General features: G+C 31.8%; 2 protein-coding genes across 2 annotated transcripts; one reads left to right on the forward strand and one right to left on the reverse strand.

The window, feature by feature from the left end:
• The first annotated feature begins 5,255 nt into the window (after positions 1 to 5,255).
• Positions 5,256 to 5,591, forward strand: LOC126708182 (uncharacterized). Its single transcript, XM_050407988.1, has one exon. The coding sequence runs from the start codon at positions 5,256 to 5,258 to the stop codon at positions 5,589 to 5,591; it is 336 nt and encodes a 111-aa protein (XP_050263945.1).
• A 4,870-nt stretch (positions 5,592 to 10,461) lies between these two features.
• Positions 10,462 to 11,691, reverse strand: LOC126710029 (uncharacterized). Its single transcript, XM_050410411.1, has one exon. The coding sequence runs from the start codon at positions 11,528 to 11,530 to the stop codon at positions 10,970 to 10,972; it is 561 nt and encodes a 186-aa protein (XP_050266368.1). The 5' UTR covers positions 11,531 to 11,691; the 3' UTR covers positions 10,462 to 10,969.
• Positions 11,692 to 18,137: the final 6,446 nt, after the last annotated feature.

Genomic DNA, 18,137 nt, shown 5'->3' on the forward strand with positions numbered 1-18,137 from the left:
AAAATATAAAAAACACTTCATTTTATACATTTTGATCAAAAAAACATCCACATCAGTGGGTGTAAAATTGTGCATAAATGCACAAGTGCTATAGTAACCGTGCATCTTGTGCATTTATACACGGTTACTGTAGCACTTGTATTTAATATATATATATATATATATATTTTTTTTTTTTTTTCTTGTCTCTGGTTGCTCTCACTCTCACCTCACTCCCCCTTTTTCTCATTTGATCAAATCATTAGAATGGCAAAACCATTAAACCTCTCGCTGCCCTTGATCTCTTGCCGATCGCCATGAAGCTTCTCCGATTGTTGATCGCTTTCCTTTGTTTCTCGTTGTTTGATAAGTGGGTTTTGGGTTGAATGGGGTGGATTTGGCTTTCTTTTGTTTCTCATTGTTTGATCAGTGAGTTTCGGGTTGGGTGGGTGATGATTTGGCTTTCCTTTGTTTCTCGTTGTTTGATCAGTGGGTAATTTGGCAAAGGGGTTGATCTAGCCGGATTGAATGGGTTGGCTTTCCTTGATGATGGTGGTTGGGTGGGTGATGATGGTGGCTGGGTGTGGAATGATCATTGGTAGTGTTGGGTCTGTGAGAGAGAGGGGTAGTGAGTGAGGAAATAATAAAAAATTATAAAAGAATAAATATTTTATTGAATAAATGTATAGAATAGATAGACTGATATGGGTGTTTTGTAAAAAAATGTGTGTAAAATAGAAAAAGTAGTTTTGTGTGTGTGTGTGTGTGCGCAAAATAGATGGAAAGTTTGCATCCATTGATGTGGTTGCTCTTACTGGTGATAAGATAGGAAGTGATCATATAATTTTGAACTGGTTGAACCGATGGCTATAGAGCATCCACATTGGTGGAGCCATAAATTTAGCAATATGGCTCCACAACCAAAAGAGATTTTTTATTAAAAAGCAATATGAATACAACAATTTAATAATTTCTTTTTTTTACATATGAGCTACAGCACACAGTTCCAACGATGTAGCCACATTTTGGTATTTGATAGTGCTAAAAATAACAATATAGTTTTTTAGCACTACCAATACTAGTGCTCTAAACCACGAAAAGAGAGATTGTACACAGGTATATATATGGACTTTGACCAAACGAAGCATAGTGCAGTTTTACTTTTACCATTTTTGTTGAGTAATGCCATTTAAGAATTGGGCAAATGACATTTTGGGACTCAACAAATGAGATTTTTGTCCACTGCAAATCAATAAAATTTTATTTCTTGACAGGCTATTGAGATTTGTTCAAGCTGCAATTTGCAAGTTGTGCCAGGACAAATTAAGTTTGGTTTCAAATTTGATTGTAGCCAATGATTACAACTCTATTTAATATCTTTTTATTAGATGTGAATTTTGACAAATTTATCATTGAATTACATTTTTTTCTTATATTTTCATGCTTGCAAAATTTCTAAAGATAAAAGATCAATAATTGTGTCATCGATCAAATGTTTAAATTTTAAAATTTTGTAATCTAAAATATGTATAAAAAATAAGTTTATGGATCGAATAGTAAATAACATCCAATTGGCACTAAATTCGACACGCATATTAAAAACATAAAATATATGCAATCCAACGGCTAGATTTTTAAAATATGTATCCATGTTAATTTTTTTAGGGATAAAGTTTGGCTAAAAATTTGGTTATAGCCAATGACTACAACTCTACTCAATTTATTTTTATTGTATGTGAATTTTTCCAAATCTACTATTAGATTACATGTTCTTCTTATATTTTTCATTCTTACAAAATTTCTAGTAGATCAAAGCTCAATAACTATGTTATCAATCAAATATTTAAACTTCAAGTTTTTGTTGTCTAAAGTTATGTGTAAAGAATAAGTATATGAATTGAATAGTAAATAACATCTAATTGACATGAAATTTAACATGCATGTTAAAAATATAAAAAACATGCAATCAAACGGTTAAATTTTTAAAGTATATATCCATATTAATTTTTTTAGTGGGAGTTATAGGGTCCGTTTGGATTGAGCTTATTTTTGCTGAAACTGAAAACACTGTAGCGAAATAATTTTTAAATGTGTAAATAGTGTTGTGGGACCCATTTTTAATGAAAAAGTTGATAAAAAATGTAATTTGTGGGTCCATGAACAGTGCATCTGAGCACTGTTCATGAAAAATCTGGTCAACAACTGCGGCTTGGGTGTAAAAAAAAAAAAAAAAAAAAAGGAAAACGCAGAAAGTGAACGTGGACGCGCAAACGCGCAATCCAAACACAGTCATAGCTATTGGCTACAACCAAATTTAAGCGAGAGTTGTAGCTATTGGTTACAACTAAGTTTGATACCAAAATTTGTCTAAAAGTTAATTATTAACTTAGATAAATCAACCATCAAAGGATTGGGAATGCAAAATGTATATATAGAAATTATATGGACTCAACTTTTTTGATAAGAATAACTCTTAGAGTGGTCCTTAGAGTCCATGACCACAGTTCCTGGAAAGATTTTAGAATAGAAGAGTCCAAGCGGTTTGAGGCCACGTCTATAAGTATCTACAGGATCCTAGGATAATGGGTATGATTCATTTGTAAATTTCAATTCTAATAATGAAATTCCTTCTTGGGGTTAGGATTAATCCCCATAGTAATTTTTCCTATCAATGCATTCATAGGTTTTCCACTTTGTCACTATGTGCTTGTGTCATTTGTATGATTGTTTTATTTGGTGATGTGTTTAAATTGTGGTAATTAACCGGAATTGAAATGAATACATAATTGGTTCATTTAACAAGTTAATTAATCATCGAGCACCCTTAGTGTGATAATTACTTCATAAGTATAAAGTTCTTGTAGGGTAGAGGAAACAAGAGTCAGAGTTGAAACTTTTTGGAAGAAACTTCACACATATATACAATTAAATTAGTTACACCAAAAAAAAAAACAATTAAATTAGGTTAGAGTAAAGTTTTTATCCAGTAAAAAAAGAAAAAGTTGATTAATTACTTTGTAAAATGATCAACTAAGGAGTGTAAATTTCTTTTTAGTATGTCGCATATGTCGTCTAATGTGATAAAGTCACGTTAATGACTTGTGTTTTCTTTTCCCGTCTCCTCTTTCTTTTCTCCATCATAACTTTTCTAACCCTCAAAGTTTTTTTTTTTTTTTTTTTTTTTTTTTTTTTGAGCAATGAAAAAGGCATGTGAGGGAAATAATATAGAGTAATAAACAAAGGCAGACAGAAAGTTTTGTTTAAAAAGTAGTAAAGGCTCCGCCAAACGAAGGCATCCGCAACACAAAACATTATGCATTGACAGCTAGTTTACTATATAAATCTCCTTCTTTAATCAAAGAAAGTACCGTCAAGCTCAGAGACCATGGGTATCCAGATATAATTTAAAAAAATAATAATAATAAAAAGAAGAAGAAAAACCCATATTGGAGAGGTCTAAAAATGGGATTTTAGATAAAAGAGAACTTTCATCCAGCATTTTCATGAATTGTTCAAATGACTTTCTTTTGAATGGAACAAAACTTAAGTATAATTCCCTTAGATACTCTAGGCTTTTAGTTGAGATTAATGACATTTTTTTTTTGAGATAGATTAATGACATTGTTCTTTTAGCTTAGATATGGTAAAATTGGACCCAAATGAAAAATAATCCAACACAAATCTGAATTTTTTTTGACCTGGAATAAAAAGGCTTACCCTTGATCCGATTTTTTTTTTTTTTTAATTTTTTTTTAATAGAGATTGATGCCTGCTCGGTGAAGAAATTGCTTCATGTGAATCTTTTCAAATCTAGTTGTTTGAACTTAGCCAAGACATTCTCACCAGTCATCACCTAACACTATAACTAGAGATTACATGCTTGGCTTATCTCTAGAATGATATTGCACGCATAAACAACAAACGTGGATGCAACGTTGTTAAGGTTTGTCTTATTTCTATTGCATCCATGCTTAAAAATACGAAACCTCATTTGTTCATCACTAGTCTACCATATCGAAATAATCAAATTTTAATTTAACAAAATATCTTCTTCTCTTCTTCTTTCTTTCTTTCCCTTTTTAAATCTTTCTCAAAAAAAAAAAAAAAAAAAAAATCTTTCCCTTTTTAAATTTTTTTTTTTTTTATTTTTTCCAATTTGAGTGTAGAACTCTCAATTAACTTAAAAAATTAGAGTTTCTAAACAAAAAATAAAAAATAAAACTAAAAATATAGGAAAATATTTTCAGCAAATCCCTTATAGAATCTAGGTAAGACATACCAAGTGTGTATATGACTAAATAAAAAATCATACCTTGATTAAAAATAAAAATCAAAATCAAAATCAAATCCAAAATGCTATATCTTGGGCATAGTCCATTGCCAATTGCGATGGAAATTCCAATAGAGAGTAAGAGAATGAATTGTCACCGGTGACTGCTACTTGCTAGAAACATGAAAAATATGATATCATGAATATTTTTTGTAATGGCCACTCATGATCATTTGAGTACAGATGTGAAAAGGAGTAATAAAAATATGCGATTAAATAATTAAATTTATTGTATCCCAATAGTTTAAGTTTTTAGTATAATCATTTATTTAACATAGTATCAGAGCATGATGTCTTGAGTTTGATTTCTATATTTCCCTTCCATTCTATCTCTAATGTATTAAGCCTCACCTATTAAACACGTGAAAATAGTATTAGAAGTATATTATTAAATGATTAAATTTTACCATATCTTAATAAGAACCATTTCTCATGTCTATTTTGGCTATAAAGTGACGATGTTATTTCCTCAAAAAAAAAAAAAAAGTGACGATGTTATTTTTTTAATGTTGACATGTCAAAATTTAATTGAAGTATTTAAGTTACAGTTGGAAATGGAACTGCTTTACTGTTGTGGATAGAATTATACAACTTTTTTTAGATTTAAATTTAAATATAGTCATTAAAACTTTAATGGTGCATGTGAGGTATGAGAGAAGAAGAAAAGGCTACAAAAGCCTACAACTTTCCGATGATTAGTTTGCTACTCGAAGAGTTTAAAATAAATAATTAAAAAAAAAAAGTTGTGAAGAGCTGACAGACCATTACAGGATTACCCTACATGTATTTTCCAAATATGCCCTCCTCGAAACCGTAACCTCACCTGAGACCACATTAAAAAACCGCAGTGCATTGTCCAAATTGATTTCTCTCTCTTCTAGTTCTAGCCTCTTAAGCTTGTCCGCTAAGCTCGACCCATATCCGAAAAGGGCTCCGGATATCCTAAATGGATGGGTTCGGGTCGAGCAATGGGTACGGCGGCGGCGGAGGCGGAGGTGGAGACCGGAGGTTAGAGATTGTGAGTGGCAAGGGCTTTAACTCGAACCACGTGTACGCCACTCGGATTGACTCGCCGGATCTCCCACCGGTTCCGTACGCGATGGCTCGGGCGAGTCAGGACGGGTCGTCGAAACCGTGGGGCTTCAATGACCCGGAGGTGAAGAGGAAGAAGAGGATCGCTCAGTATAAGGTTTACACGGTCGAAGGTAAGGTCAAAGCTTCGTTCAGAAATGGGTTCCGTTGGATCAAGGCTAAGTGCTCTCAGATCGTCCGAGGTTACTAGGTTCTTTTTACAAATCGGGGGAATCAACGGTTCAGATCACGCCACGTCACGGTTTGTAGGACCCATTTGATGGTGTGGGGTCGGTGGGTCCTGCTGCACCATTTTTGTCGGGAAGCTGTGTGGGGAGAAATTTTGGGGTCGAAACAATTGGAGAAGAGAATGCGTTTTTGTCTCTTTCTTTGCTCTTCTTTCTTTCTGGGACATTTTCATGTTATTGTTCTTAATCTCTCTGTTCTAATGTTCAAATTATATGGTACATTCTTTTTTTATCAATCAAATGATTTCACATTCAGAAAAGAATAGCATTTGGCATATTGAATGTGTGTCAATGGAGGAGTATTTTTTTTTTTTTTTTTTTGATAGGAATGGAGGAGTATTTATTTTCAGATTGGAAATTTGAAAATAGATTGATTTCTATTTGTAAGTATAATATCCTTTCATCTTATGTTATCAAAAGTTTTATTATGTGATCTTTTCATTTTGATGTTATGTTATCAAACTTTTAGGGACATTTCATCATGACCTTTAAAACCAGAATAACAATCCTCATGATTCATGATCATGAACATCTTGCAAATGTCAATTCTCACATTTGCATTAGAGTTAAAATGTCAATCCTCACAAATCCTGTGCTTGCCAAATTTAATAATTCCTACATTTTCCATATATATATATTTTTTCCATTAATGGATATTTCTTTTAATATTCTTGAAAAATACCAAAAATGCTGAAAGTTTCATAACTTAGCTAACATCATATGGTATTTTCAACAAATATATTCATCAGTTCATGGTTCAAATTTTCCTTCTAAACTAAAAGCATCCACAGCAATGGAGCTATATTTTTAGTTATTTGGCACCACAAAAAGTTATTTTATTTATTTTACCTACTCACATGCTGCAGCAGTGGATCTATTTTAGCTTTTAACACAATAAAATAATATAAACATCACAATAAAATAATATATCTCTTACAATAAAATAATACAAATCCACAGTCATCACAAAACAAACCCACAACAACCCAAAAATCTGGTAACCCAAAATTGAAACCCACCACGCCGGTACACCAAAACCCACCACGCCGATAAGTCGAAACCCACCACGCTAGTATGCCAAAACTCACTCCTATCCACGAGCAAGCACAACCACAAGCAATAACCACTTCGATCCATGAGCAAGCACAACCACGAGCAAGCACTCCGATCCACAGAAAGCCACTTCAATCCACGAGGCCGACACATAAGCACAACCCAAAACACAAACCCAAAACGCCAAAAATAGAGAAGAGAGGCCGAAATGGGTCAGGTCGGCGATGATGGGTCTGTGGCAGTTGGGCTCGTGCAAATCGACGATGGGTCTAAGGAAGAAAAAAGGGTCTGTGGGTCTATGGAGGAAGAAAGAAGAGATGGAGAGGCAGTGAAGAGAGAGACAGAGAAAGGAGAATGAAAGCAAGCAAGAATAAAAAATAAAAAAAGTTGTGTGAACGCAAAATAAAAAATTATTATTATTTTTAACTTTTAGCTATAGTGCACATTCATACATAAATGTGCACGGTAGTAATAAAGTTAAAAATTTTAGCTTTAGTTTCACTGCTGTATGGTTATTTTTGTGTTTTAGTGGAGTTAAAATAGTTATATAATTTTTTAACACCACTGCTACGAGTGTTTTAAAACTATCATTTTCTCAACACACACACACACAAAAAAAAAAAGAAAAAAAAAAAGAAAAGAAGGAATGAAAATAGAAATAAAAAGCAAAGGCTACACATAACCAGCCAACAACCTTTGTACTTGGCTAGTAATTCATTTTTCTTTGTAAGGTCTGAATATGAACAGGCACCACAAATGGTATAGTAAGTAGTAACCCATTTCTTTATTTTCTTTTTGACACCAGTAGAAACTGGTAACTTATTTCTGAACCCTTCAAAATTAAGGGAACAATCATTATCAATCCCACGACCACGACCACGACCACGACCACGACCACGACTATCGAGTATAAATGTTTGTTCTCCTAACAGCCAACCAAAAAAAGAGAATGTTTTCAAGTCTTTTATTGCTTTTGTTTTGGGCTAATCATGGAATGTAGCTGTAGTCCAAGTACAGAGGGACACTAGAACATATTTATTTTGGGGATTGGCTTAGGAGTGCACTAAACTAAATTGTTGGTGTGTGTCAAACGCTCTTTCATTCTTTTAATGCACCCCAATCACCTAAAAGCACCTCCATCTCATGCATTGGCAACTGCCAAACTGGAGAAGTGTAACATATGGCCTCTAATTGTAAGCCATCCCCTTATTGAATTACGCAACTATAGAGAATGGAAAATTGCCAACCTATCACAAACTATCATATTAAGTATTGTACTACTAAGTCCACAAAGTACAACCAATTACAAAACGTCATGTATTATTAGTGGGTTTCATTGTCACTATTTAGGGACCAACAAAAATTTGCCATAAAAAGCATGCAAGAACCCATCATATGTCGACACATGTTAGCAATGACACAAGCAATTCAATTAAGTGCTAACATGTACCATCTTGAACATTAAGACACTTCGACTAATTAAATGATGTCATGTGTCTTGGATAAAAAGTCTTTAAGTTCCTCCATTCAGATTGTGACAAGTCACTTAACCACCCCCAAACTCCTATAAATAAAAACCTTCATAATAAGGCATTTCGCTCACATTCAAAAACACCAAGAACCACCAAGAGGCATTCAAAAGATTCAAAAGCGTTCAAAAGTACGTATAGAAGCTCTACTGGAATCAAACCCTAAAACCCTAAGAACTTCAACCTTAGAATACGAAGAATATTTGAAGAGAAATAGTCCAAATAATCTTCCTAGATCTCAAAGTTCACCAGGATCAAGCTTACAAGCCTCCAAAAACTTCAAGAGAACATAAATTGAAGAAGCTCTACATATTTAAGCCTCCAAAGCCCCAAGGAACTTTCACAACAAAAACCTTCAAAGACAAAGAATGCATGAAGAATACATAAAGAACATGAAGAACAAAGAATTTCTAACAAGCTCATAGTCAGAAATTTATTGTAATTTTGTTTTAAAGACCTTTGATCCATTCCTCAATCCAATTGAAGAATATTGGGTGTTAATCGAATCAAGATTACTTTCCTACAATTCCAATTAACAAATCTTTCAAGGATACCGAATCAAGGATCATTCTTTTGTAATTACAGATAATTGTACCACTATTTCATCAATACAAATTCATATTTGTGAAACTATTTTACTTGTTCGATATTTATCAAACTCGAAATTTAGTAGTTTACAACAACTCATGCAATTTTTTTTTATTTTTTATTTTTATATATCTCTTTGATTGTTTGTATAAAGGACTTTTGTTCTTCCAACCTTCAATGCAATAACCTGTAACTGTGCCATTTTCTGACTTGTCCAATATCAGACTACACCTACATTGATAATTGTTTTTTTTTAAATGAAAGTTTTTTTATTTTTTTCCTTTTAATTTTCATTTTATTTATACTTAAAATCTATATATATATATAAGGGGGAAAGGCGGGAATGGGGAAGGCGATGGGGAAAATTATCAGGTGTAGTAAAGAATCGCTCATCTCCTTAGAAAAATAGCCTAAAAATCAGAGGAAAGAAACTGGTTTAAAAGGGAAAAAATAAATAGAAAAATCATCAAAAAGACTCATGTAAGTTCTTTTAGTATGCTTTAGCAAGAAAGGGATATGGTAATTCATCACAAAAAAAGAGGCAGCGTGAAAGAAATTTTTTGTGCTCATCTTTTGGCAATGGCAAGAAATGATTCTAGGAGTCTTCTATATATGTTGTATTTTGTTCTGCATGCCTTCTTTTCTTGTAAGCCAACTATTGGGACATTTGGGGGTTGCCGACCCAAGACCATGTACTACTAATTAATCTCAAGCTTTTAACGATATTTCCATTTGCACTCAAAAAACAAAACAAAACCTTTTTATATATTCTGTAATGTCTTGGTTCAAGAAGTAGGCCTGGCCGGCCCATTGCAATAACCTTGGAGGTTTGTCCCAAGCCTGCAGATACGTACGCCTAGCTATTCAATATAATAGGTTCGGCTAACTTCGATTCTCACTAATTCTATGTTTTCCAAATAATTAACTCTGAATCATTTTAACTGTCTTGACCTAGTGATTAGACGAAATCACAACGAAATGAAGTAATGAATGTAAATCTTCTCTTACCTGAATTTTGTTCTAATTAATATTGTTTTGCATTTTGTTCCAGATGCTGTAAATCTTCTTCTAGTGTCGACCCCTTTATGTTTATCATTATAAATTTATTGCAGCACTCACTCCTGCTGAGTCCTGATACTCAAGGCAACATTTCATTATGCTGCCAAATCATTTGTAATAGGTTTCAGATAGTCGCTGAATAAATTGAGATCAGGAGCAATTAACTCCACTCCTTCACAAAATTTTTTACATTTTTAATTTTTTAACCTTAACTTTTTACTTCCTTTCAATATTTTTTAATCTAACGGTTGAGATTAAAAGTTGTTTTTTCCAATCTCAATCTCAATCTTTTATTGCAATTGCATATTGCACTCAATCCGTGGCCGAACAACATCAATTCTAAAAGCTTACACCAATTAATGGCCCTCTTCATATTTTTTGGCAATTCACTTGATATGTGAATGTATGAATTATGTCAAGAAAAGATGGGGTATTTTCTTTTCTTTCTAGCTAGTAGATGTACAAAAATTGAATCATAGTGATTTCAGCATGTTTATAACCAACCCTGCTACCCAGAAAGGTGAGCTTCCACCCTTTACATGTACTGTACAACATAAATTTATGGCAATATATTTCTTTCTTAAGCTATATATGCAACAAAAAATTAAGGCAAATCAAGCCAAAAATCAAATATCATTTCTGACGATAAAGTATACAAGAAAAATTAGAAGCATCATCCCCCCATTTTTCTGATACATTTACAATTGAAAAACATACTAGAGAAAGAACACAAAAACAAATGATAGCTTAGCTCTCTTCGACGAAATTAACACCTAAAAAGTACAGAAAGACATTTCTAAGAATTGACTTAATAATCATTAACACATATATTTTCTCTATTTCCCAAATAACACCAACCCTTCTTTAAATCATAGTCCCTGTAAATTTCTGTATCTTCTTCTATATATGCTATTCACCCATTGATTCCAACAATCTTAATCCCTTGGCCCATAAACTTTTACCATGACCAAAACAAACAAAAAAAACAAAAACTAGGGGAATAAAAATGATGCATGCATGCAAAGTAGTAAAATTCTAAAATATTCAAACCCCAAACCAAACGTTCCCTTTCTGTCCACCCTTCAATCTATTGACCTCTGAATCCTCTCTTGTTAATGACCATCATCAACGAAGTCCATTTGTTGCAGCTTCATTTGTTGATAGAACTGAGCAATGAACTCCTCAGCCTTTGCATCAATCATCTCGTCTCCACCATCTTCATCTTCATCATCCTCATCATTATCCTTGTTTAGCTCCTGGAGGTTAACCGCGGAGGCATAGCGGCTCATACCATCTTCAGAACTCGAAGAAGAGCTTGCCCCAGATTGATACGTGGGTGAATGTAAATCCTCAAAGTATTCGACCATTGGCGACGTGACAATAGGTTTAGGGGCTTCAACAATGGAGGGTGGTGGAGATGATTGATCGCTTTGAAGATGCAAGGGACGCATAGACGCCACGAGACCCTTCCACGAGTCCTTAGACGGCGCCACATCCACAGGAAGGGGTTTCAGTTTATTGGACTTGCGGCTTCGGATCATAAACAATGCTACTTTAACAAGGTGCATTGGACCACGCTTCTTTTTCTCATAGACAGAAACCTGCTTGGTCTTGATGTTGATTTCAGGGTTAGGGTCTATGTTGATGATGAAGTTTGATGCTTTTTGTTCCATTAGGAAAAGGGTGCAGAGAAATGGGATTCTGTTTGTTGTGAAGGAATTGTTAGTTGCTCTAACCCTGCGCAGAGCAGGGGTAGATGGAAGAGAGACTAGCTTGGTGGGAAATTCAGGAGCAGGCGGCGGCTATATATATACCAAGACAATATATAGGATGCTAGGTATATACCCTAATATAAATTTAATAGGAGTTGTTATATATAGGAATGGTTTATATGAGGTTTGCTTCTTCAGAGGGTTCACAACAACGTGTAAGAGTTTGTGTAACTTTATTTTTAGTGGTTTAAGTATTGCGTTTAAAAATAAGTTAGTGTATCCCTCAAAAGAAAAAGAGCTAACTGTATAAGTATAAGCTGTAAAAGTGGAGTTCTAAAAACTGGAATAAATAAAACCTTAAAAAAGAATATTTAACATTACAGATCGACAGTGTGACAAATTTATGTAGATGTAGTGGTTGTAAAAACTGACAAACTGTGTAATGAGTTTGTAGGTATTCATTCTAGTTGAAGTGACTCAGTCAATTGGCATATATATATATATATATATATATATATATAATGGCATAAGCATTAGGGTAATTATGTTTTTTATTTATTTATAAGAGATAGAATCATGTTTTGTATTTTCAGTAGAATTATAAAGGGTATAACATGTGCCCACAATCTTCTGCAAAGTCGATCCACTAATATATCATATATGTCTATAGAAGGTCAAATGGGCAATGATGTAATCGTGAAATGAAATTGAAGAAACCATGCTAAAACATAATTTGCTAATATCTTTAAGATTCATAAATGTAGAAAGGTATATGGTAAAATCATTAATATTAATGATCATCAAGCTAACTCACAAGCAATGCATTCTAACTAGGAGAACTCAAACTTTGTTTCTTTTTTCTTTCTTTTTTTTTTTTTTTTTTTTTTTTTCTTTTTTTGAAACTAGGCCTCAACCTAATCAATGTGCATTAGGAAGTATATAAAAGAGTTAATTAGAATTTAGAAGAAAATGGGCAACGCAGCATAGACATGGTAGTAAAATAAATTAATTAATAATAAAAAATGGTTGTGGCATGGTTTGACAACGCAGAAATTGGCGTGAGGGCGGTGTTTCAGGCTAAGAAATCGGTTGTAGAAAAAGGACAAAGCTTTTGCTTTACTCATTCCTACGCCGTAGGTTTCTGATTTATTTTGAACTGGTCCTATCTGTCTCTCTCTCACTACCTAATATTTTTGCCAAACAGTTTTCCATTTTGATTTTTAGAATACTAAAAAAAATTTGCATAAGATATGAGACTCAATGCAATGACCCTAAAACATGCGTCCATGCAGTCTGCGTGACCATGTTAGTACAGTACATCTTCATCACATTTGTTACAGTGGGGTCCGCCACCAATTGACATCTACTTCATTTGGACGTATATAATTGGTGATGGGTCCCATATCTTCGTTTAATCATTGATTATGATCGGTACGTACTCGCGTACACGCATAATCTTCGAGCTGCTTCTTTGGTTTCTATAAGGAATTCGTCTAAGAATATGAATTCCTACTTATAATTTAAAAAGATATTGTAGTGTATTTTCGGTTAATTAAGTAAAAGAGTTTTGTGGTTTACTATCATTACTTGTGTTGCTCAATGTTCATTTGAAAAGATCTTGTTTTTTTAACTTTATAAAAAGCTATAACTTGAAATAAAATGGGGTTTAAAAAATCATGCTTTGAAGAAAAGAAATATGATTTCGCTAAGAGTTTTATAACTTAACTGGTTGACATTTTATGGTATTTTTAATAGAGACATTCATAATTCAAATCCTCTCATCCTAAACTATCAAGTTAATTATAATTTTTTTTTTTAAGTTTCAAAACATGATCTTCAATTCTGATAACATAATAAATTTTCAATTGTTCCAAAAACTTAGACTATCAAGAAATTCTGAATTTATTCATTTAACTATAATTCTAACAACTATATATGATTATTCTTTACTATCACATCATGACAATGATTTTTTTTTAAAAAAATTGTTCTGGACAAGATTTGATGTAGGTTCATTATTCTTTTACAAGAAACCTTACTAATTGAACATATTTGAAGAAACACAAAGCACAGATATTGTTGTACGTCTCTAATAACTAGTTTGAGATACCAAATAATTCTTTAAATTTTAAAAAGAAACTTACGTGAAAAAAAAGTTGGAAATTGTTGATTGGAAGGTTTTAATTACCTCCTTAATTCAGTTAATTGTTGTCTGGGGCAAGTGTGCATCATTGATTTTCCAGCATTGGAGAATTCTCCAGTTTTACATATACATGAAATTGATTGAGTATAGAGGTGAGAATTTATGGAAATTAAGAAATTCTTTTGCACTAACATGTCTTTTAGTAAAGTAGTTTCAGTACCACCACGCACGGACTAACACACAAAGCAAACAAGGGAGCTAGGGTTGCATTCAGGGGAGGAAAAAATAAAAAGAAACAGTGTAATCATAGCCGATACTTTTAACTGATACTTACAACTACATATATAAATACAACTATGCACATTTATAAGGACAAAATTTAACTACAAAATTGGTTGTAACCTTAGGTTACAAACTTACTTAATTTCTTTTTATTGGAGGTAAATTTTGACAAGTCTACCATTAGATTACATCTTCTTTTTATATTCTTAATGCTTGCAAAATTTTTAGAAAATTAAAGCTAGACTTTTTCAAAATATATAGTAATGTTTATTTTATTGAGTAAAGTTATAGTCTAAGTCAACAACCAATTTTGTAACTAAACTTTGTCCTAATTATAATCTAGAAGCGGCCCTTAAACCCACAAGGGCCATAACTCACAAGGACAATAAAGGGGTTGGAAAATCCTTCATAATCATAATTTAATTTTTTTGATAAATTTTTTTTTTTTTTGATAACCATAATCATAATTTAATTAAATGAACGATTCAATGATACCGTATTAAAATTTTAAATCTCTAAAGATTAACCAAATCTCTCCAATATTATTGTCAACTAACCTTAAGCAATACCAAATCAATTTTTAATTTTTTATAGAAGAACCGGCCGGCACCAAATCCCAAAAATTAAAATATTATAAAGTTACGAACTAAGTTAGTACTTCCATAACAAAATTCTACAAAATCACATTGTGCTCTTTATAACAAGGTTAATTACGGATGTACTAACTTGATTTTTTCTTTTTCTTTTTTGAGAAGATACTTACTTGATATGTTTACAATTTTTTTAGCAATATTTTTTCCCCAAATTTCAGAGATTAAAATAAAACGTGATTCAAATTCAGTGATAAATTATATATTTTCACCTTAATTAAGTTTTTTTAGAAGATTAATTAAGTTAATTATAAGAAGGTTAAACGGTCTACATTCTCAATGATCCTATTGGGCAATTCCTATAGAGGGCCTGACTTAAATGTACTCTTTGGTCAAAAAAAAAAAAAAAAATAGAGTTATTAATGTGCTTTTCCCTAACAACAAATAAAATTACAACATCAAAAACAACAAGAATTAGTCCAAAAACTGTTAGGCAAGGTTATAAATCCTTAATAGTCTGGTTATGGCATGCATTCCTTTGCATCATTTTTATTCTATTCAAAATCATACTTTTGGTAAACTTTTTAATTAATGCATTTTTTTTTCTACTTCTACTAATGCTATTTTAGGATTTTTTTTTTTTTTTTTAAATTTTATTCCCTTGGCTTGACTGAACTCACTCTTTTTTAGTAGTCATGCATTAATCGCTCTCCTTTACACATGATCAAACCATCTTAAATAACTCTTTATTATCTTTTTACAAAAAAAATTTCTCGTTATGAATTATATATATATTTTTTAATGCATTTTTATTTCAGTCACACTCATTTTATGAACATATTACTTCTTAACAGTCAAACATTCAGAACTATAAAGCACAGCTTGTCAAATAAAATATGGCCAAAAAAGATAAATATGAGGGGGCTTAAATTTTAAATGATATGGGAGACTTAGAAAACAATCATTGTAACACATTACAGCTGTAGAAATACAAGTTAGTTCCACTTCCACAAATCTCTGTCTAACAATGACATGAATGTGGGATTGCTTAACGGAACATTTGGAAGCATCTACATCAAAGAACCATAAAGTCATAAACTTTAAATCAATAAAGTCATAAACCTTAAATCAAGTGTCGTATTGAAGATGTGCATTGGTGACCAAAATAATCTATTGGTTTAAATCAGAGTAATATATAGAACAAAAATATTTTTTCTATGCTATTTTCAAGCAGGGATTTATTTTTATCACACATTATAAACCATTTGATAATTTTGGTTCAGTACATTCGTCCCAATAAATACCTATGGAGTTGCTTAATCATGACAACGAAATTTGCATTATTCTAATATGTGTTTTGGCTATTTGTGAGACTTGAATTCTTTTTTTCTTTTTCTTTTTCTTTTTCTTTTTTGTGGTAAATAGAGATCATCTATAAATACATAGAAGAAGTTATAAAATCTATTACTTATTAGAATATATATATATATATATATATATATATATTTTTTAATAAGTAATAGATTTTATGAATTAAGAGTATTAAATAAAAGTATAATAAATTCGTATTGAATCTTTTTATATCTTTTAAGTTTTTTTTAAAGATATATCTTTTAATTTTATATGTATGAATGAAACAAAATTAGACTGAAATTGGAATGACACTTCACATGAAAAATTTGAGTGCATTGAAATTCTAAAGAGACTTGTTATATCAAATCATAGTTCAATTAGCCGAACATTTGTTATAATGTATTTGTTAGAAATGCTAAAATATGCCAACCAATTGAGCTACACGAGAGATTACAAATTACTAGTGTATAATTGATGTATATGTACGGTACAATTAAAAATAATCACAATTACGTACATATATGAGTTCAAAGTATACCTAGTGTAAGAGTTACATTTTTTTAAACCATAGATATATACATAAGTTTTACTCTCTTTTTTTGGATATATACATGATTTCACTTTTTTTTGTTGAGTTTTTGATAATTTATTTATATTATACTCTTTGTCTTTTGCATAAAATTAAATCACTTAGAACAAAAAAAAAAACTTAAATACGACACATGACATAAAATTAGACAATGATTAGCTTTTATAAGTGTTTTTGTGTTACTTCACAAGTGTCACCATAACCATAAGTATAGATATGTTTGACGAGGATTCTAAGCTAATGTTAAATGGATGTACGCATCACCATTAAGTCTTTCTAAAAGATGACCTTGTTGCCAAAACAACACAAATTAATGCTTGTCCCAAGTCCCAACAACAAAATATATATATATTTATTTATTTAAGGGATATGTTAACTAATGCTCTTACAGCAACTGTTAATAAATCATAATAGGAAGGTTTTGATACCACTTTCATAAGAAATATAAAAAACAATCAAAAACATTTATTGTTCTATCATTCTCTTAATAAAATGTTTCTAAAAATAGCTCATATTTTTAAAGCTAGTTAGTGGGTGATAGCAGATACAATTTCCATGCACCAATGCCTTCTTTATTATTTTTCAAGTAGATATATTAATTGCAATTTTCCATCAAATTATTATACATCGAGATTAAATAATGATGAAATTTCTTAAACAATTTTTTCTTAAAAGTTTCCAACCTTAGTCCAATTAAACTTCTAATTATCACATCTCATAATCAATTGTCTATACGCAACCTTTTTTGAAAAACTACGCTCTCTCTAGTATTTATATACATAAAATTCCAGTACTTCACGTGGTAATCGCAAGGTATATACGTTTGGTAAGTAATTTTCGTAGCTTCCCTTCCATCCAGAGGAACATGAGGTGCCAGCTAGGTAGTTGCTTCACTTATAATGCGTTTACTTGGTCATGATTCGTGCTTGTATTGCCTTGCTTCATTTGCACTATAGGAACAATCAATAGCTGGAGGTTTTAACTTTTACACTTCTCTTTCTTCAAATTCAGACTGTTCTTCTGTCATCAATTGAAGAGCAACAAGTCGTAAATGGGGGCCACGAAAATATGAAACTGGTGGCACCCAACTATACAAGCTTTACCCTTTATTTATTTTTATTTTTTCCTGTGAGTGTTTTTTGTTTTATTAGGCCCATGAAAAAATGGTCCATACTCCACAGTACAGCATGGTCCAGCTAGTTAGTTCACTTTAAATTGGTGATCTGATAGAGACACTTCTTTCAAGGTGCCCTTAAGTTGTTTTCTTTATTACAAATTAGAATGGAAATTTTAACTTCTAAGAAAACACCAAAAATTTGAATCAACCCCCCGACTTCTATCAACATAATATAGACAATAGGCAAACATGTACTACCGACAACCATAAATCAAGCCCAAACAATTCAAATATCATTTCAATTATCATTTTTATATATATAAAAGGAATAATTCATTAAGATAAAGAAACCAAAACAGAAGAAACACACAGATTGCATTTCAAAGGGAAGGATGAGAAAAGAACAAAATCTTCAATCTAGCTCTACCCCCATATAAGCCAAGAAGTTTGTACAAATATTCACTTCTCTAAACACATAGTTAATCCAATTATCA

Source organism: Quercus robur, chromosome 12 (assembly GCF_932294415.1).
Source record: "Quercus robur chromosome 12, dhQueRobu3.1, whole genome shotgun sequence".
Classification (NCBI taxonomy): Eukaryota; Viridiplantae; Streptophyta; class Magnoliopsida; order Fagales; family Fagaceae; genus Quercus; species Quercus robur.

Coding starts and splice junctions, on each gene's coding strand:
- LOC126708182 (XM_050407988.1), top strand. CDS start 5,256: ATGGATGGGTTCGGGTCGAGCAATGGGTACGGCGGCGGCGGAGGCGGA.
- LOC126710029 (XM_050410411.1), bottom strand. CDS start 11,530: ATGGAACAAAAAGCATCAAACTTCATCATCAACATAGACCCTAACCCT.